This window comes from Lolium perenne, chromosome 1, assembly GCF_019359855.2.
Source record: "Lolium perenne isolate Kyuss_39 chromosome 1, Kyuss_2.0, whole genome shotgun sequence".
NCBI lineage: Eukaryota > Viridiplantae > Streptophyta > Magnoliopsida > Poales > Poaceae > Lolium > Lolium perenne.
In genome coordinates this window covers 256,805,838-256,827,798 of record NC_067244.2, presented here as the reverse complement: position 1 = coordinate 256,827,798, position 21,961 = coordinate 256,805,838, and the positions used below count along the sequence as shown (strand labels likewise).

The window sequence follows — 21,961 nt, the reverse complement described above, 5'->3', positions numbered from 1 at the left end:
GTATCGTATGTGAATGGTTCATTCGATCACTAAAGTCATCGTTGAATATGTGGGAGCCATTATGGATCTCCAGATCCCGCTATTGGTTATTGGTCGGAGTGAGTACTCAACCATGTCCGCATAGTTCACGAACCGTAGGGTGACACACTTAAAGTTGGATGTTGAAACGGTAGAACTTGAATATGGAATGGAGTTCGAATATTTGTTCGGAGTCCCGGATGAGATCCCGGACATCACGAGGAGTTCCAGAATGGTCCGGAGAATAAGATTCATATATAGGATGTCATTTTATGTGAATTAAAATGTCGCGGAAGGTTCTATGGAAGGTTCTAGAAGGTTCTAGAAAAGTCCGGAAGAAACCACCAAGGAAGGTGGAGTCCACGTGGGACTCCACCTCCATGGCCGGCCAACCCTAGTGGGGGAGGAGTCCCAAGTGGACTCCCCCTTAGGGGGCCGGCCACCCCCCCACATGGGAGGTGGAAACCCCACCTTTAGTGGGAGTCCTAGCTTGGCTAGGTTTCCCCCTCATATGGAAGGTTTTTGGTTCGGATCTTATTCGAAGACTTGGACACCAACACTTGGGGATCCACCTATATAATGAGGGGCATAGGGGAGGGGGCCGGCCACCACAAAGCCACAAGTTGGCCGCACCCCCTTGAGGCCGGCCACCCCCTCCCAAACCCTAGCCGCCCCCCTCTCCTCCATATCTCCCGCGTAGCTTTAGCGAAGCTCCGCCGGAGTTCTCCACCGCCACCGACACCACGCCGTCGTGCTGTCGGATTCAAGAGGAGCTTCTACTTCCGCTGCCCGCTGGAACGGGGAGGTGGACGTCGTCTTCATCAACAACCGAACGTGTGACCGAGTACGGAGGTGCTGCCCGTTCGTGGCGCCGGAACCGATCGTGATCAAGATCTTCTACGCGCTTTTGCAAGCGGCAAGTGAACGTCTACCGCAGCAACAAGAGCCTCCTCTTGTAGGCTTTGGAATCTCTTCAAGGGTGAGACTCGATACCCCCTCGTTGCTACCGTCTTCTAGATTGCATCTTGGCTTGGATTGCGTGTTCGCGGTAGGAAATTTTTTGTTTTCTATGCAACGTTATCCAACAGGTGGTGCGCTGCTGGCGCCCTCTGAGCGGTGGTGCTCTGCGCCGCCTCGATCCGATCTAGAGTTTCGGCCAAGATCTGGACCGGGTGGTCTGGGCAGGTGCGGTCCTTGTGTTGGTCCTTGCCACACCATCGGTCCGTGCTGGACTTCCCTCTCCATGTCTTCCGATCTGGTTGGTAGTTGACCAGCGGCGAGGGGCTGCTAGTCTTGCGAATAATGGTGGTGGTCCTCGTATTCCTCTCGCGCCAAGTGATGATCGGTCGAAAGCTTCTTCCCACCAGGCTGGCTGGATTGTCGTGTTTCGGAAGGCCCTGCCGGCGAAATGCATTGTGCGATAAATGCCTGAAGATTGCTGGATTGGGTGTTTTCGATCGTGCGAATCCATGTTTTTTTATCTGACCGATTGGTTATAGAAGGAGCGCTTCGAAGCTTTGTTGGCTGTTAATATCATGGAGCTCGTTTTCTTTACATGGTGCTGGCGGAGAATGTTATGAAAGCTGAGATCTGTGGAAGAGCAATGGTGATCGGATCTTGGTGGTGAGGTGGAATTGGCTTGGTGCTTCGTGACTTCAAACATCGACTTGTAGGTGGGGGCGACTGCACACGAGAAGTTTAGAGTTCTATCTTTCAGGGTGAAAATCCAAGGTCTGGCCTTAATTGGTTGTGCCTAGCAATGTTCTTGTTGAAGGCATTGTTTTGAGAGTGAGGACTTTACTTAGGGTGAAAACCTAAGATCTATGATCGGGCGACGATAGTGTTTGTCCACTGTTTCCTTCTTGGAGTCTTCGCTTATGGAGAAGCTGATCTTCTGGTGTTGTCTTGGTGGTGCTAGTATTGTTGTTTCAAGTTTTCGATCTCTGTAGCAGGACTTTTATTTTTTTGTAATTCTTCTATTTTTTTGGCTGTGTGCATCCTTTATGCCATTAGGGCATAATGTTGTTGTAGAGGTTGGATGTAATTGGTATCTCCGCGATATTAATATATGATCTTTATCAAAAAAATTAGGAACCGGGAATATCACATATATATCTGAGATACCCTCTAAGAGAAATGGGAGCGCTCAACCGGTCTATTAGAATCTTAGCTAGTGAGCACCTCATGACAGGCTATAGAAACCGTCTCCGCCAACAACCGTTGGTCCATCTTCAAGGCCTAGATCCGCATGCCCCTTCTAGGCGTACCGTGGACGCCAACATGGCATCTGACAGTGCCTCCACCTGCACGTATCCGCCATCACGTGACCTACGTTGAGGTTCCAATTCACCATGCCGCCAAGACTCGTTGTCGATGATGCACAAAAAGCAACACCGCTCCACCACATTGCAATCAGTATGCGCTTCAAAAACACTGCACTCAAGCGGGATAGGGGCACTGAAAGCGTCGCCAACATTCGATCTGGGAGCCTAGATCTAGGGTTTCCCCCGGAGTACCCGAGCCATGGAAAAGGAAGCTGCAAAAGCGATGCCTTTGACAAGGAAAACGATGCCAAGCGGCGCCGCCATCGTCCACCTCGATTTTCCCCTGCAGCCATGAAAATCCATACCCGACACTGATTGGATCACGATGTAGATGCAGTGCACCATCTCCGCCAGAGCGGCACATTGTTCTGCAGCCTGCATCGTCCACTGATGTCTACACACGCTTCTATTCCTGTAGACAGTGTTGGGCCTCCAAGAGCAGAGGTTTGTAAAACAACAGCAAGTTTCCCTTAAGTGAATCACCCAAGGTTTATCGAACTCATGGAGGTAGAGGTCAAAGATATCCCTCTCAAGCAACCCTGCAATTAAGATACAAGAAGTCTCTTGTGTCCCCAACACACCTAATACACTTGTCAGATGTTTAGGTGCACTAGTTCGGTGAAGAGATAGTGAAATACAAGTAATATGGATGATTATAAGTAGTAATTGCAATCTGAAATAAAAATGGCAGCAAGCGAACATGTAGCAGAACTTGTTGGAAACGGTGTTTCAATGCTTAGAAACAAGGCCTAGGGATCATACTTTCACTAGTGGACACTCTCAACAATGATCACATAACTGAATAAATAAATGCAACTCTCAAACACTCTCTTGTTGGATAACAAACACCATTCATTGTGTAGGGATGCAAAAGCACACCTCAAGCCGGAGTAAACAAGCTCCACAATGTCATAAAGGAATCACACACGATGCGCACACTGTCACTATCACACAGTGGAGAGTGACTCCGGAGTTCATATTAAAGTAACCTCTAGAGTGCATAATAGACAAGAGTAACATCTACATATTCAACTAGATTACAAAGCTCATGATCACATAAAGATCACACCATGGGAGAGAGAGATGAACCACATAGCTACCGGTAGAGCCCTCAGCCTCGGGGGAGAACTACTCCCTCCTCATCATGGGAGTCAGCTGCGGCGATGAAGTTGGCAGTGATGTCGATGGAGATGACTCCAGCGATTCCCCGTCCCGGCGGCGTGCCGGAACAGAGATTCTGTCCCCTGAAACATGTCGTCGATGGCGGCGGCGCTGCGGAACCCTTCGTGGAATATGACTGGGACCCTTAGGGTTTTTACTTCTGGGGGAATATATAGGCGAAGAGGGGTCGTCGGAGGAGCCAGGGGGTGGGCTCCCCACACCTGGGGGCGGCAGTGGGCCCAGCCGTGCCGTCCTATGGTGTGGGGGCCCCTTGGCCCCCCTCTGGCCCTTCTCTGGCTCTCTGGGTCCGTCTCGGCAAAATATTGACTTCTGTCTTGGTGGGGTCCAATTTCGAGAATATTTCCTGTGTAGAATTTCTGAAACCAAAAACAGCAGAAAACAGGAACTGGCGCTTCGGCATCTTGTTAATAGGTTAGTTCCGGAAAATGCATAAAAATGATATAAAGTGTATATAAAACATGTATGTATTGTCATAAAACTAGCATGAAACATAAGAAATTATAGATACGTGGGAGACGTATCATCCACATCCTTGCCACCCACAGATCAGAGGCCAAGCTTCCAACCCGGAGGAGCAGACTACCGCCACGCCATCCGTCGCGCCGCCACTACTCCATGCACACCGCCGCTGCACGCCGAAGAGCCACCACGCCGTGGCGTCCGGCGACCGCACCATGCCCACACCATGGATTGGAGGAGCCTTCCCGCGTCGTTCCTCCACGTAAGGTGATGAACATATCCCGCCACCGCTCGCAACAGCCGAGCTTTTCCTGGTCATACTATCTGGCAGTGGCGGGAGCAGGATGGAGGGGCGGGGGAGGTGAGATTTTTAGGGTTCCCCGCATACCACACGGCGGTGAGAGGGGAATGAGAAGTGGATTGGCAAAATAAGAAGTACTGGGCATCAACAAATCCCCCCGGCTAGGATCGGCTAACAAATTATACTTCCTCGTCGGCCCTTTGAAGCTATCCTGCATAGCTTATGTAACATCCCAAAAAATTCCAAAATATGAAATGTGAAAAGAATAAATTAATTGTTTGTATTTGTTGAGGAATGAAAACTTTTTGAACAGTATCTAAAAGTATTTCCGAAAATAAAGATTTCATGAACATTTGTTTTTCAAAATATTTTAAACCACCTATATGTTTTGTTAACATGTTGCAATCATAAAGGAATGTTTTTTTTTTATGAAAGAAAATCCAAAATAAAATCCAGTTAAAAATAAGCCCTATCACTTATGTGGAATATTTTGATTTCCATGATTTTATTTTCAAATGAAAACAGCACAATAGTTTTATCAGGGAAAAAGAGTGGCGATGCAAAGATGGGAGAGGGCTTTGTGCCGGGCAGCGTCATTGTCGGAGCGGATCCATGTGCCCCACAGCCAAAGACGATATCCCGAGATGCCGCCACAGACGGCGACTATTTGACGCCGACACAAGCTATCATCAATCGCTCTGTTGTTGATGATAGTCTGAAACCTGAAGAGAGCTAATCTCCATGTTCATGCTGGGAAGCAGCAAACTTCGAACTTGGCTGCCCATGCCATGGTTGCGCCAAGGACGCAGGAAGAGACAAGGACCCCTCGCGGATCTCCATGCGCTGCTGCCGAAGCAAAAAAAAGTTTTGCTAGTGCGGTGCACGTGAGGTCACTCGAGCCAGGACGTGGGCCCCACCTCCCGCCGGATCAATCTGGACCGTCGAGGCCATCCAACGGTCGGGCCGGCCGTATAAATCCATCCAGGTCATCCAGACCCCAAACCCCTCGCTCACCAACCACCGCCGTTGCAGAGCAGCCCTTGGCACCCCCAGAGAGACGCAATGGCGGCGCCCACCACCTCCGCGGCCTCCACGCTCGCCTTCTCCCACCCCAAAACCCTAGCCGCCGCCGCCGCCACCCTCTCCGCCGCCACCTCCGTCGCCTTCCCCGCCGCCCACCCCTCATGCGCCCTCGCCACCCGCCGCCGCGCCGTCGCCGCCATGGTCGCCGCCCCGGCCAAGGTGGGGGCCGCCATGCCCTCGCTCGACTTCGACACCGCGGTGTTCAACAAGGAGAAGGTCTCCCTCGCCGGACACGAGGAGGTACGCTCTCGCTCTCGCTCTCGCTCCCGCACCAATCTCGTCTTCCTTCCTGGAGGATTGCTTATCGCTCTATTTTTTGACGATTTGCTTCTGCGGTGCAGTACATCGTGAGGGGCGGGCGGAACCTCTTCCCGCTGCTCCCGGAGGCGTTCAAGGGCGTCAAGCAGATCGGGGTCATCGGGTGGGGCTCTCAGGTACGGTGCCAGCTCCGCTCCCCTCACTCTCAGCGCACTGTTTAGCCCCTTCTCTGCCGAGATTTACCCCGTCTATCTATCCGCTTAGCCGTCCTACCTGAATAAGCGCACACTGACACTGTCGAGCTTAGATCAGATGTCGCCGATTTGAAATTGATTTATTTCTCTCATACCAATAGAAAATCAACTCTGTTTGAAATAACAGAGTGCCACTGGTGGTGTTTTTGCAGGGTCCGGCACAGGCCCAGAACCTGAGAGACTCTTTGACTGAAGCCAAGTCGGACATTGTTGTCAAGGTAAAAGCGCTCAAGCTTTGTCTTAAGTTCTGAATAAATTAATGATACGATGTGTATTCTTTTGTTCAGCTTCGCTAAATTGTACTACTGTCCACAGTTTTCACCCGCTCTTACTTGCAGTGGGCATTTGATTGCATACGACTTGAACATGGAAATAACTAGCCAGCATATATTATGGTTTATATCTACTTTGGCATGTCAGTTCACTAAGCTGCCTTTTGCTTTCAGATTGGTCTCCGGAAAGGTTCCAAGTCTTTTGATGAGGCACGTGCAGCTGGGTTCACTGAGGAGAACGGGACATTGGGAGATATATGGGAGACGGTTTCAGGCAGTGATCTTGTGTTGCTGCTCATATCTGATTCTGCACAGGTGTGCTTTTATGCTAGCTAGCTCCATGGTTTCCAGCTTTCTCCTATTAAATGCTTTTTTAGATTCTGCAGAGTTTCAGCATGATGTTGCTTTGCAACCTGTTGGTTTAATTAATTAATTTATTGTATCTGGAGAGTACTTTTTATCATTCCCTACACGATACATTCTTCTACTCACACTGTCACTTTATTCCATCCCTGTAACTAAAGTCCCCACTTACTCGCTGCAGGCAGACAACTACGAGAAAATCTTCTCTCACATGAAACCAAACAGTATTCTTGGTTTATCCCACGGGTTTCTCCTTGGACATTTGCAATCAGCTGGCCTTGATTTCCCCAAGAACATCAGTGTGGTTGCTGTATGCCCCAAGGGAATGGGCCCATCAGTGCGGAGACTTTATGTTCAGGGCAAAGAAGTGAATGGTGCTGGCATCAACGCTAGCTTCGCTGTTCACCAGGTATAGTAATTTCACTGAGAAACAAACTTATTAACCATCGATTTGTTTTGAAGACATGCAGCTATCCACTGAGAGCTTATGTGCGTGTGCTCTTTTTGATGTGTAGGATGTTGATGGAAGGGCAACTGATGTTGCTCTAGGATGGTCGGTTGCACTAGGATCCCCGTTCACATTCGCTACTACTCTAGAACAGGAGTACAAGAGTGATATCTTTGGGGAGCGAGGTGGACCTTCTGTTTCCTCTATCTATGGACTTTGTCTTAGCTGTTCTGATTGTACCGTAACTAACTGGGGTTTCTCCAGGAATTTTGCTTGGTGCTGTCCATGGCATCGTGGAGGCTCTATTTAGGAGATACACAGAGCAAGGAATGGATGAGGAATTGGCTTACAAAACCACTGTAGAGGGCATCACTGGAATTATCTCAAAAACCATCTCGAAGAAGGTACACCACTATTAATCTTTTTCTTACCTCTTTTCAACCTTACTCACTCGCTCAATCCCCATATTGTTACCAGGGTATGCTTGAAGTGTACAACTCCTTGAGTGAGGAAGGCAAAAAGGAGTTCAACAAGGCCTACAGCGCATCGTTTTATCCTTGCATGGATATCCTCTACGAGTGCTATGAAGATGTTGCCTCTGGAAGTGAAATCAGGAGTGTTGTGTTGGCCGGACGGAGGTTTTATGTGAGTTTCTGCACTATTTAAACTTCAATTTTCGATTATGGTTCTGTTTCATGATAAAGTTTGGAGTTTGGACACCAAATAAGATATTCATTGACACCACCATCTTATTGATTATGCTCTCACAGGATAAGGAAGGTCTTCCTGCTTTCCCTATGGGCAAAATTGACCAAACCCGTATGTGGAAGGTTGGTGAAAAGGTGCGGGCAACCCGGCCACAGGGTGACCTTGGGCCACTTCACCCCTTCACCGCTGGAGTTTACGTTGCGCTAATGATGGCCCAGGTCAGTCTCCTTTCCTCTTACGTACTACTATACTAGCATATAGGATAAGGTTGATTGAGTCCCTATTTGGATCACCTTGCCATGTCACAGCTGTAGATTACATTTCATGAGTGAGGATTCTGCACGAATCTTATTGAATTGTCTGGGTTTTTCTATGCTGCAGATTGAGGTCCTCAGGAAGAAGGGCCACTCGTACTCTGAGATCATCAACGAGAGCGTGATCGAGTCGGTAGACTCGCTGAACCCCTTCATGCACGCGAGTGGGGTGGCCTTCATGGTCGACAACTGCTCCACCACTGCCCGGCTGGGATCAAGGAAGTGGGCACCACGCTTCGACTACATCCTGACCCAGCAGGCTTTCGTGACTGTTGACAAGGACGCGCCCATCAACCAGGATCTCATCAGCAACTTCTTTTCGGACCCTGTCCACGGCGCCATCAAGGTCTGCGCCGAGCTGAGGCCGACCGTCGACATCTCGGTAACGGCCGACGCTGACTTTGTGCGCCCCGAGCTCAGGCAGTCTGCCTAGATTGGTCTGGTGGTCGCGGGCTAAAGGAAGAGTTGTTTTTTGATGGGATATGTTCATGGACTGTAACTTATGTGTGCGGAGCAAAGTGTGTGAACTTGTGCGCTGCTGTCAGATTAGAGTGCCCATGGTTGGGTTGGACTGAACTGTGGTCATTTCAAGAATAAAGTTAGTTCGTCCGGTTAGATGCTGTGCTTGCCACCACTCTCAGAATTCACGTTACAAACTGTTTCAGTCATAGCGCATCCTAGTGAGGTCTTGCTGAACACCACCTTCTCTACAGCGGTGACTGCCGTGATTGATCCGTAGCGTTGGTTCCACATGTTCGTCAAAGGTAGAGGAGCACTGAATTTAATGTTCTGGATCTGAGATTTGGTGTTCAGCTTTGCGTTTAGCCTCATGCATTTTGTTTCTTAAAACTGAAGATATGCGTGGCCTTTCTTAAGCACCGACCTGTGAGTAGTACGAGCGTTGCTGATTACGGGGATCGAAAAAATCTCGCATAATGCGTTCTTCGATCGTACGGCATAGACACATTAATGTTCATCATGCCAGCAACACAATCCCAACTGCACGTCTCAGTCGGCCATGAACGAAGTGACCTGAATGCAGAAGTTTGTCCTAAAAATAAGAGTGCGTGTGTTCGCCTTATTTTGAGCAAAATATTGTGCTGATGCACAAATACCTTGTGTGGAGTACGAGTTTATAAATTGATGGCTCGTGTTCGAGTAAAATGCATGGTTGGTCCCCGTACTTGTTGACCTAGCTCACTTTGGTCATTGTACATTAGGAATACTAATTCACGGTCCTCAGATACGTTCATCTACGGTCACTGCTTGCCGGTATAGCATTGTATTCGCTGATGTGGCACCACGTTGACTGGTCTCAAGCAATTTATTTTGAAAAGAATCTCCCTACTTGTTGCAGAGCGTGCGGCAACAATCCTCGCAGGGCTATTTCACAAAAAATCTCTAACCGCATAAGCGCCTAGGTCTGGTTTCCGCCGCGGTCAACTCCGACAGCTCCAAAGTGCCGCGCGTCCTCGAGCGCTCTCCCCGTGTCGTCCTGCTCGGGCCTTGATCCCTCGGTCTTGGCGTCGTCTTCCTGGTGATGTAGATGAACGACAGAATCTGGGGGAAGCGCCTGAGTGGCGGCAAGCCGACGAGTTTGGGAACTGAAGGCTGCTACGGCTTGCTTCGTTGTGCCAACGACGATGGAGGCGCGGCCAATGGCTTCAACATGAGGCTTCAGCTTCTGGAGGCGAGGAGTGCGTGGTGTGGAGTTTCAAGGCGGGGGTGTGGGGCGGCGGCAAAGCCCTGTCCACGTTCGCCTTGCCTCACTCGCCGTCGGACAATCATGGTGCTCACAGCACTCCAAGGCAAGATACGCAGCACGACGACCCTGCACGATTGGCGTTCACGGCTCGCCGGCAAAGTGTGAGAGCGCAACGCACCACCTCGGCCAGCCAGCCCCGACGCTCCGGCCAATCACCCCTACGCGTGAACTCCCGCGAGTAGCCACGGCTTGCCTGTCCTGCGGGCCGCCCTGGCCACCCGCGCTCGCGCCGATGTCAAATCCCGGTGGACTCCTCACTGTCCAGCGCGCTCCCTGTGGTCCAGCGTGTCGGCGTTGACTCCCTGTGGGTTGTGGCCTCCCATTGGTTCATGAACGCAGTGGTTCATGTCGCGGAGTGCTAGCGGTGACGGCGCTGGAGGGCAAGAAATCGTGCCGGCGTGTGCTAGTAGCTCCGCGTGGTGGCGCCTGCGGCCGGACTTGCGGAACCAATTGGGGCGGAACAAGCCTGCCACCGCCGCGTCGGCCTCACCCTCGTGCCCGGGGACGCCGCCGCATCGGAACCATTCGGGCTGGAGATGTTGACCGTAGCGTGAAAGAGATAAGGAAAAAATAAGACACGCCGTGAAAAAATAATGACATGAGTGGATGAGACCTGACTCGTGAGACCCATTCCTGCAGATTTAGTGAGGACGTTTTTGCAAAAAATGCACGGATAGACTTGTCAACACATTTCCACGTGGACAAATACATCGTTATACCAGTGTCCGGTGACCGTAGATGAACAGTTACACGTATTTGGGGGCTGTGAATACGTATTTCCAATGTACGATGACCAAAGTGAGCTAGGTCGACAAGTACGTGGACCAACCATGTATTTTACTCCTCGTGTTCATTTTGGAGTACTGCAAAGAACTCAAACGTTAATGCCACGGTGTGCCCAAAAAGCAAATTATATATTAGTTGATAGACGCCTCAAACACGATTACATTCAAACAATTGCCATGAAACTGAGTACTTCTGACAAACAAAAGACGAGAAAAACAAGAAGAGAAAATGGAAGCTATTGCCAATAATTAAGCTGGCTGGAACCTAGAACACGATTAGTTCACTTATGCACAGCATCGACCTCAGCTGCTCGCTTCACGTCGGAGGTGCTGCCTACCTCGCGACCACCACGGGAGCGCCCTCCTCCGCCACCCCTCCGATCAGCAGCCTGCAGATCAGCCCGGTCATTCTCCGCTGCCGCGATGGCGGTGGCAGAGGAGTCCCTGCCGGTGAGCCGCTGCACGACGGCCTTGAAGTCGTCGGCCGTGCCGGCCTCGATGTACACCGTCTCGACGATCCTCACCGTCGTCGCCGGCTTCGCTCCTTGCTCCTCACCCGACATCGAGCAGAATGTCAGAGGAGAGAATGGGAATGCAGGTCTAGAGGTAGAGGAAGCGCAGGAGGGAGATAAGTAGCCGACGAGCCGTCAGTGGCAGGGGTTTGACCGTGCTCAGTAAAAGAAGCTGAGGGAGACGTGTGATCTTCAAACGGCACGGCCATGGCTTTGACGAGGTTATGCCACCATGGAACTCTTCCTTCTTTGGGGCTCTTGGATAGAACCATATTTTATTCTCAAAAAAAAAAAAGGATATAACCATATTTTCTCTGCGTACGTGTAAAATGTAGCAAGTCAAACGTGCTAAGGTTTGACCATCAATAATCGACGTGCACATTTGCAGCAACAAATTTCTACAACCAACCTATCCGTCGTGAATATATTACCATATCTACACTTGTTTTTTTATCTTGTCCAAAAAAGAAAAGTATAGGAGTCCTTGATGGTCAAGGTGCTACCTATGAGTACGTGCGAAATATTAAAACGGCATATACTTGTAATGGCACTGACGTGCTGTTACAAAACGGTGATGTAAGTCTGAACCAGTCACGGAAATAGCAGCTAGGAAGCTCCAGAGAATACTGAGACGATGAACACATACGACTTCTGTACAGCAGCACAGATTAACATGCCAGACAAAGAAGCGGTAGCACTTTTTTCTTTTAGTTTCGACGCAGGACAACACACGCATCACATGACGTCCACACAGCGCACACGTGTGTGATTTGCGTGGACATGTTTTAGGTTAGTCAAACCCATACATGACAAGTTACCGCAGTCAAAACCGCACAAGTCAATACCAAATCCGAGGTAAAAGACAGCGCTCTAGACCTGTTCAAACATAAGCCGCAAGCATCAGCATTGTGCTATTATTAGAGTTGCCACCTGCTCTGATCTCCCTGAAGTAAAAAGGGAGCAAGGTGCGGTCTGCAAGATATCTCTGAATTTACCATACCACTATACCAGGCAGATCCATACAGCAAGAGATTGAACTAAACTAGGAGCTACGTCCTACGTACGCATGAAATTTGCTTGCGCGTACAGGCTAACGCAAACACGGCGTTTTAGATAGAGCAACTGACATCTATAAATAACACAGTACTGGAAGCATCCTGATTCTACACAACTAACAGGGTGCTGAGTCTTTCCCAGGTCATAGTGTATACAAGTTTCTATGTTGTCCAAAACATACCTCTTTTTTTCTCAAAAAGAAAATATCCTCGGAGAAAACTTCTGGTCAATACCAAAGCCGAGCTAGATCAGCTGCATGCTCTTCTCCAGTCAACACCAAAGCCAAGCTAAAGACATTGTTCCAGACCTGTTCAACCATAAGACCCAGGCATCACGAACTTATTACAGTTCTCACCTGATCGGATCTTCCTAAAGTAGAAGGGGGCAAGATGAGGTCTACAAGATATCTTCTGAATTTACCATACCAGGCAGCCCTAAATGGGTAATACGGTTACATGAATCCATACAGCAGAGACTGAACTAAACTACGAGCTACGTATGCACGAGAGGTCTGCACATACCGGCTAATGCAAACACTGTCTTAGAGAGCAACTAACATCTATGGATAGCACTGGAAGCATCCTGATAGTACAGAACTAACAGGGTTCTTGGGTTCATTCGCTGACCACAATGGTTCCGCCATCACGCTTCCAAAGAGTGATATGTCTGACTATATCATCCTCCTCCATCTTACATGCCGTTGAACTGCCAAGAAACAAAATTTCCAGTGAGATTTGCGTCCATATGTCAAGCCAGATTATGTAAAGCAAAAGAACAAGTAACTGTATTAAAGCCAAGGTAATGGAATACATATTGATTCGACAAACTTAACACAAGGAAGCACATATTACCGATGATCCAGGTTGCCCATTAAGTACAACCTCTTTCTTTCCTGACTGCGAACCCTTCGATGTGTCACCCTAGGGAAAACAAGGAGTAGTTTAGCAAACCCCTAGATAGTGAATCATCGAAACATGAAAGATCAATAAGTACTATAATGCAATGATAAATACCTCCATCTTTATAAACATCACAGGTCATCAACGACAAATCATCATTATTCATGAAAGAAGAGTAAAAAAACTAGTCAGCACACAATTATTTCCTGTAAAATGTAAGTAGTAATAATTCTAACCGAAAAGAGCAGTCCGCTTAACAATACTACTAGAAAAAAAAACAAGACATGACCTGTGTTTGGCCTATATATATTTCATAACAATTAACATCATGTTATTTTGCTAAATATATCTCATCAAGCAATTGGCATACAATTTATGCAGTTCAAACACAGTAATATTCAGTCAAATAAGAATGCAACATATGTTTTGTTCATCAATGTATAGATGGTAATTTTGGTAAATTCGGCTGCTACAATTTTCGCTAACAAGGCAATTTCACCACAAGCATTCTCCAGATTCTTTCACTAGCAAAATTAGGATAGTTTTAATCGAATTAGTTATTGTTTTACTGTCAATACGTACACAGGAAATTTAACCCTAGAGATGCATACTTCAGACTCCTAGGCCTTTATTGGTAAAGAGAAGTTTACAAAAGAATTCTACGAAAAAACATGTTCTATGTTCGATCCATATATTACTTCGCTATATACCTCATTCTCATGACACAACCGGCAAGCAATATCTGTAGTTCTGGCCACACGCTAATATTCAGTTCAGCAAGAATGCAACATACTATGTTCATCTTTTTTTTTTTGGCATATTAGGTAAACCTGTAAATTTTTTGAACATTAAGTCAGCAGAGTGAAGGCAAAACTCCTTTTGCAGTCTTTGTTAACCAGGCCATTTGACAGCCTGCACTATCCAGATCCTTCCAGTCGCAAAATTAAGGCAGTTTTAATCGATTTAGGTTGTGTTTCATTGTCATAAGCAGCGGGTGTAAAGATTCATATTTTGAATAAAAATTCTAGGATGTTTATTATCCACAGATCTTCCACACTACCCTGATGTTGACAACTCCATCAAGCATTCATCGACACAGTGAGTAGCGAATCAATAAACCCATGTGAGTGGTACCCCAACTAAAGTCAAGGCCTTGATTGGCACAGTCAGACCATGACACCAGCAGCATCCTACAGCAAGAATCAAACGCTACTCAACAGCCTCATCTTGCCTGCCCATCATCCTACTCAATAAAAGTAATGCAGACAAACATCCATAATAGAGAGCCCCGATTGGCAAAATTCAAGAAATCCTGAAGACCAAACCTTTCTCCCATCTCACATGCGTAACGCAAACATTCTGTGCAAAATTAGCTCGCATGTAGCATCAGGAGGTGCTAGGAACAGAGCAGAGAGGGGGAAGAGTGCTGAGGGAGAAAAGGGGAATACCTCCCGGTAGAGCTTGAGGTAGAGCTTGAGGGGCTCGACGTAGTCCTCGAAGCCCAGCGTGCCCATGGACCAGATGAGGTCGTCCCCGTTGATGGTCTTGCGCTTCTCCTTCATGCACTTGTCGCTCGCTCTGCGGCCAGGGATCGGACGCGATGAGTACTAAGCAACTTCGCATCTGGGCAAGTGTGGGCGGAGCAGACTACAGAGAGAGCGGGGAGAGAGAGAATGGAAAGACTGACTCGCTGGTCATGAAGCTGATGAACTCGGAGACGCACTCCTGGATGGACTCCTTGGCGTCCTTGGCGATCTTGCCGTTCTCCGGCACGCCGCGCCGCATGATGCGGCCGATGTTGGCGATCGGCAAGAACCGCTCCTGCTCCTTGGCCCCGCCGCCGCTCTCGGGCGTGTCGACCGACTCCGACATCGCGCAGGCCTGCAGCTGGACATGGGTGGCGCCGTGGCCCGTGGGAGGGAGCGCCGGCGGTGAGGTGACGAAAAGGGAAAGGTCTCTGTTTGGTTCGGGGGAGAGAAGCAGCAGAGGTTACCTGTTTCGGGGTGGATGGACGGAGATGGCGGAGGTTATCAGCGCCGTTGGTTGGGGGCGCCACCGCCCACCGGCCGCCGGATCTGGAGGTGCGTTGCAGGGGCGGAGGGGATGGTGTGGGCGGCTGTTGCGTTCAGCGCGACGAACCCAGGGGATGGTTGGGAACCAGAGTCGTCCGATCTACGGAGTAATAACAATAACCCCTTCTTAACCGTGCGATTTTTTTTTGTTTCAACAATATTTGCTACACTTATGATGGATCTTAAAGAATCCTAACACAAATTGATTTTTTTGAAGACTAATCAGGTTGAGTATGTTGGTTGTTACGCGATATGTGATTTTGAAAGAAAGAAAGTACTGTATGTGAAATAATGGTGTGAGGACATTGCAAACAACTTAGTTTTGAAAAGAGAAAAAGGCACCCGCGGTCCCAATTCTTTCACCTGTGCGTCAGTTTGGTCATAATTCTATAAAACTGCATAGACAAGTCATAATTGTTTCGTAAGTGAGGCACTAGAGGTCCTAAACTGGTCTAGGGACCATTGACTGTTGCCACGCAGGCCGTGGGCAGTTTGACGGGAGTTTTCCCGTGGTTGGGCATGTGATTTTTTGCAACTGAACCCCTATAAGAACCTGCCTTCTTATTCCCAGGCCCTTAGGTCTGTCTATCTCTCTCTTTGCTCTCTCGCGCCCACTGCAGCACCATGAGCAACTCGACGAGCTCAGTTGTTGCCCCTAGGCTGAGGAGGAAGCCAACTTCTACATCCCCTCGTTGGCATCTCCTACGTTGGATGTTGCAGCTGTTGTGCCGACAAGGATGCTGCCATTGGTGCCATGTCCGTACTATGGAATTCGGAGGACAGTTCGCCTCGTGTCTAAATCAAGCACAAATCCAGGACGAGTCTTCTACAAATACCCTAATCATGGTGTAAGTTTGTTGTACTGGACATTGTTTTGGCTGCAGTTTTAAGAATTTTTATGAGTTTTTGCTGATTTCTGGCGTAGATTGAACCTAGTCCTTGCAACCACTACTACTGGAGAGTGGTGAAGATAGCTATGCTGCTTTTCTATTGGCGAATGGTTATATTGTTGATGCAACTGAAGAAAAAAGAGGATGAGAATGGAAATGCTGGACTGAAGATGATGGATGGGGTGATGTAGAAGATGGATGAGCTAATTATTGTTGTTGTCATTGTTGTAGTGGTGTATGTTGCACTTGCTAAATGATGGATGAATGAATGGATAAATAAAAGTGATTATCAAGTTCGGTTAATTTGATTGTATGATGCTGATAGTTTTGGGACCATCACGTTTGGTTGAAACCAGAGCAATGTTCATAGAAAATAAGTAAGCAGATAAAATGTCATTAAAACTTGCATAAAGGCATAGTTTTTGGACCATCGGGTTTGGTTGAAACCAGAGCTACAATTTAGCATAAGGTTTCTGTCAAACCTATGCAAAATATGGCAAACCTATCTAAAATACTTGAACCTAACTAATGAGCATCGGTTTTCATCTTTGTAGAAGCAAGCTTCTTCCTCTCCCTTGGTAAACCTAGTGTCTTGGTGCCTGCCCTTGGAGGTGGGAGATCTTCTCCGCAGTTCAGTATGAGCTGATTCTCAGGTAGAGGACCTGGTGGTGAAGTCTAGGACATTTGTGTTGTTACTGCCTACAGATCAAGTGCAACACTCGTTATTGAAATGTTTGTGGTTTGAATATCAATTGAATTCATATAACTAACTCACTTTTTCATGTAGAACTTGCATAACAGTAGAGCTTGTAATGTCATAGTTTATTGCAGATACCACAATACTTGTTGTTGCACTTGCGGCAGTGTGTGGCATTATTTGTTTCTACAGAAATGCGATAAAATTTCAGATACAACTATAGTTTGAAATGAAAAGGAGAATTGGTAGTATTTTACCTTGGCACTTCACATCCTTTTTATTGGCATTTTCTTACGAGGTTGTTGTTGCTCTTCATCATCAGGAAATACTACATGAATGGGCTCAGGCTCAGGCTCAGGTTGACCTGCTTGCTCAGGCTCAGGTTCACCTGCTTGCTCCTGTGTAGGTTGCTTGCTCCTCTCTCTGTCAAGTGCTGGACATTTTCTCTTGTTGTGGCCACTTTCATTGCACACACTGCAAATGTCCAATGATGCCATGCCTACTAATCCTTGTGCCACCTTCCTCCTCCAGTGGGCATTTCTTTCTCTTCTTACTAGTACTACCCACTTTCTTGTCATATTTAGGTGGTTTTATTTCAAGGCCATTCATTTTCTTCCAAACTCTAGGATCACTACATGTCATGATTACCTCATTGTAAGCTGATTTGAAGGCATCTAAACTATAGCATTTATGCACACATGTTTCCGGTTTTATCCTTTCATGCCTAAAAGGTACACATGCATGTCTACATGGAATTCCACACAATTGCCAAGCCCTACAAGAGCATTCCATCTTCCCAATGTGCACCTCATATTCACCATATAACCCAGTAACTTTAAACAGATCTTCTGCTACAGGCAGTGCTTCATAATTGTTGGCAAAATCAATACTATTGTCAATCTTTTTTCTTATCGTAGGACAAATGGAGCCCCACATTTCATCAAGTTCCTTCCTTTTGCTAAAAAACCTAAGCATTAATTGATCTTTAATCTTTTTCAAACCAGTAACTACAGGAAGTTCTCTAGCACCAAGTAGATACCTACATGGATAAATAAATAAAGATAAATATAGGGTTCTCAAGGTACTGACCAATGCATGCGAAAATAAATAAATAAAGCAGTAACTCACTTGTTGAATACTTCACATATGTTGTTCAGAAGCAAGTCACATTTGGGCAGATCCTCAAAGAAAGCCTTGCACCATTGTCTAGGATCAATAGCATTCAAGTATTCAAATGCACCCTCATCCAGTGCTTTCATATCATCCATGTGCCCCTACCAGTCACACTCCCTTGTTGCTCTAGCAATTTGCCACAATTTGTTTTTAAAAATGTCTCCTCTCCAACTAGCTCTTGCAAAGTTCTGGTGTAAATGGCTTACACAGAACCTGTGTTGTGCATCAGACCATAATGCATTGACTGCATTTATCAGACCCTACACTCACAATTAATGAACATGTAAAACAATGCATAAAGATATTTCAACTGATTAAAGAGAGTAAAGTACATCAAGATTGCATATCACCTTTGTCTATCACTAATAAATATCCAAGGCCTAGTGTTTTCAATGCCAAGATCATCCTTCAGTGTGCCCAAAAACCATTTCCAAGTGTTTGTATCTTCCACTTTAACAATGGCAATGGCCAGAGGTATATGCAATCTTTTGGATCAACTCCCACAACTACAAGCAACACACCACCAAATTTATTTTTCATGTGGCAGACATCAATACATATAATAGGCCTGCAACCTGCCATAAAGCCTCTCTTGCAAGCATCTAGTGGCATGCAACAATTTTGAAACACACCAGTGATACGTCCCCGACGTATCCATAATTTCTGTCGTTCCATGCTTGTTTTATGACAATACTTACATGTTTTGCTTGCACTTTATGATGATTTCATGCATTTTCCGGAACTAACCTATTAACGAGATGCCACGGCTGCCTCTGTTTCTGCTGTTTTTGGTTCCGTAAAGGCTGTTCGGGCAATATTCTTGGAATTGGACGAAATCAACGCCAAACCTCCTATTTTTCCCGGAAGGCTCCAGAACACCGAAGAAGAGTCGGAGAGGGGCCAGAGGGCCACCACACCCTATGGCGGCGCGGCCAAGCCTGGGCCCGCGCCAGCCTAGGGTGAGGCGCCCCCAGGTGCCCCCCTGCGCCGCCTCTTCGCCTATAAAATCCCTTTCGACCTAAAAACACGGTACCAATTGACGAAACTCCAGAAAGACTCCAGGGGCGCCGCCGCCATCGCGAAACTCCAATTCGGGGGACAGAACTCTCTGTTCCGGCACCCTGCCGGGACGGGGAAGTGCCCCCGGAAGCCATCTCCATCAACGCCATCGCCTCCATCATGCTCCGTGAGTAGTTCCCCCATGGACTACGGGTTCTAGCAGTAGCTAGTCGGTATTCTCTCCTCCATGTACTTCAATACAATGATCTCATGAGCTGCCTTACATGATTGAGATTCATCTGATGTAATCGGTGTTGTGTTTGTTGGGATCCGATGGATGATACATTATGATTAGTCTATCTATAAAGTTTGTGAAGTTATTGTTGCTGCAATCTTGTTATTCTTAATGCTTGTCACTAGGGCCCGAGTGGCATGATCTTAGATTTGAGCTTTATAATTATTGCTTAGATTGTATCTACAAGTTGTATGCACATGTCACTGTCCGGAACCAAAGGCCCCGAAGTGACAGAAATCGGGACAACCGGAGGGGATGGCGGTGATGTGAGGGACACATGTTTTCACGGAGTGTTAATGCTTTGCTCCGGTGCTCTATTAAAAGGAGTACCTTAATATCCAGTAGTTTCCCTTGAGGCCCGGCTGCCACCGGCTGGTAGGACAAAAGATGTTGTGCAAGTTTCTCATTGCGAGCACGTACGACTATAATTGGAAAACATGCCTGCATAATTAATAATCTTGATGTTCTAGCTTAATGCTTTGATTCCTATCAATTGCCCAACTGTAATTTGTTCACCCAACACTTGTCACTTATTGGAGAGTTGCCACTAGTGTAGATCGCTGGGAACCCCGGTCCATCTCGCATCATCATATACTCGTTCTACATGTCATTGGAAGTAGTATCAACTATTTTCTGGTGCCATTGCTCCTGTGTTACTATTACTGCTGCTGAGTTACTGTTACTTTTGCTCTCATATCACTGCTACTTTCACATCACCCCTGTTACTAGTGCTTTTCCAGGTGCAGCTGAATTGACAACTCAGTTGTTAAGGCTTATAAGTATTCTTTACCTCCCCTTGTGTCGAATCAATAAATTTGGGTTTTACTTCCCTCGAAGACTGCCACGATCCCCTATACTTGTGGGTCATCAAGACTGTTTTCTGGCGCCGTTGCCGGGGAGGCATAGCTCTACTCATAAGTTCACCTGGGGAGTACACTCTACCTCTCTCTCTGTTTTATTTTATTTTGTTTTGCTTAGTTTACTTGTGCTTAGTTTATTTCTGTCTAGTATTACTTTGCTTAGTTTACTTTTGTCTAGTTTATTTCAGTCTTGTTTTATTTTTCTCATATATCCAAAAATCCATAAAAATTTGAAAAACCAAAAAATTAAAAACTGCTATTATGGGAGAACCTACAACCTACTTGGAGCTTATGGAATGTTATAATTGTTATAGAGAATCAAGAACTGGTAAAGTAATGAGTGCTATGATAGAAAAATTTAATACAATTGCTAGAATCTTGCTTAGACGCCATGATATAAACTGTTGCTCTCAACAGGATACTAAACATCTTAAATTTCAATGTGGCTTTAGTGAGGAATTTTTTATTAAGAGCTATAATCGGAATTGCTATATTCATTATGGGTTCGAAGAGGTAGAACAATTTGTCTTATTTATGGGAGCCTCCGAGATAGAATCCTTCATGGTTGAGAATTATGAAACTTGTGCTATTTGTAAGGACCTTAAAGATTATGTCTCTACTATCCTTAATTCTTGCATAGAATGCTACAGTAGGAATCCTTATATCCTTGATTATAAAGAGAGACACATTAATGCACAAGAATGCACTCACAATTTGCAGGAACTGGTGGAAGAAGAAATTGATGAACCTGAAAGCTCATTGGATGAAAAAGAGGAGGAAATTGATGAACCTGAAAGCTCATTGGATGAAAAAGAAGAGGAGAGCGACGAACAAAAGGGGGAAGAATGGATTAGCTACCCATGCCAACCTTCTAATGAGAGTAACTCTTTATCTCTTACACTATTTGATTGTCCTCCATGCTTACCGAAAGAGGTTGAATGTTATGTTCCTGTGGATTCTCTTGAAATATTCCCTATGAGTAAAACTTGTGAGAATAATTATGCTACTGTTATTTATGATAATCCATGCTACTTTGATAAATCTTATGATAATGCTTTGTTTGTGCCTGATGTCGAAATGCATGGTACTAAAGAATTTTGCTTAGCAAATGTTTATGATAAAGCTCTAGATGATTGTCCTATGTTACTTGATAATATTAATTGTACTACTAATGAAAATGGGATTGGAGAGTCCTTGACTTATTCTATGAGTCCCATATCTCTTGAGATTGATCAACTACCTTGTTATATTATTAATAAAAGTAAGTTTGAAAGTTTTTATTCCACTATTCTTGAACTTGATAAAAATTATGTGTTTGGAAATCATGAGAAGCATGCTGCATGTGATAGTTATATTGTTGAGTTTGTTCATGAAGCTACTGAAAATTATTATGAGAGAGGAAAATATGGTAGTAGAAATTTGCATGGTACTAATACACCTCTCTATATGCTTAAAATTTTGAAGTTACACTTGTTCTATCTTCCTATGCTTGTTACTTTGCTTTTCATGAACTTGTTTATTTACAAGATTCCTTTGCATAGGAAGCATGTTAGGCTTAAATGTGTTTTGAATTTGCCTCTTGATGCTCTCTTTTGCTTCAAATACTATTTCTTGCGAGTGCATCATTAAAACTGCTGAGCCCATCTTAATGGCTATAAAGAAAGAACTTCTTGGGAGATAACCCATGTATTATTTTGCTACAGTACTTTGTTTTATATTTGTGTCTTGGAAGTTGTTTACTACTGTAGCAACCTCTCCTTATCTTAGTTTTGTGTTTTGTTGTGCCAAGTGAAGCCTCTAATCGAAGGTTGATGCTAGATTTGGATTTCTGCGCAGAAACAGATTTCTATCTGTCACGAATCTGGGCTGTTTTCTCTGTAGGTAACTCAGAAAAATATGCCAATTTACGTGCGTGTTCCTCAGATATGTACGCAACTTTCATTAGTTTTGAGTTTTCTGATTTGAGCAACGGAA

At 46.1% G+C, this 21,961-nt stretch overlaps 2 protein-coding genes across 4 annotated transcripts; one reads left to right on the top strand and one right to left on the bottom strand.

Moving 5' to 3' along the window:
* The first annotated feature begins 5,282 nt into the window (after window positions 1–5,282).
* LOC127327757 (ketol-acid reductoisomerase, chloroplastic) lies at window positions 5,283–8,599 on the top strand. The gene is made up of 10 exons (XM_051354547.2): window positions 5,283–5,607; window positions 5,709–5,801; window positions 6,032–6,097; window positions 6,326–6,466; window positions 6,696–6,923; window positions 7,030–7,147; window positions 7,227–7,366; window positions 7,440–7,607; window positions 7,733–7,888; window positions 8,052–8,599. Exons 1-10 carry the CDS (start codon window positions 5,347–5,349, stop codon window positions 8,415–8,417), a joined length of 1,737 nt encoding a protein of 578 aa, XP_051210507.1. The 5' UTR covers window positions 5,283–5,346; the 3' UTR covers window positions 8,418–8,599.
* A 3,788-nt stretch (window positions 8,600–12,387) lies between these two features.
* Window positions 12,388–15,159, bottom strand: LOC127327758 (nuclear transcription factor Y subunit B-4-like). 3 transcript variants are annotated; one of them, XM_051354549.2, is made up of 6 exons: window positions 14,995–15,159; window positions 14,689–14,888; window positions 14,450–14,579; window positions 13,116–13,121; window positions 12,954–13,022; window positions 12,388–12,807 (listed from the first exon to the last, which is right to left on the bottom strand). In XM_051354549.2, the coding sequence occupies exons 2-6, from the start codon at window positions 14,871–14,873 to the stop codon at window positions 12,793–12,795; spliced, it is 405 nt and encodes a 134-aa protein (XP_051210509.1). In that variant the 5' UTR covers window positions 14,874–14,888; window positions 14,995–15,159; the 3' UTR covers window positions 12,388–12,792. The 3 variants fall into 3 exon arrangements, 1 of the variants encoding a protein (XP_051210509.1); XR_007868711.2 differs by having other exon boundaries at window positions 13,116–14,579; XR_007868712.2 differs by having other exon boundaries at window positions 13,116–14,579; window positions 14,689–14,882.
* Between the last annotated feature and the right edge of the window lie 6,802 nt (window positions 15,160–21,961).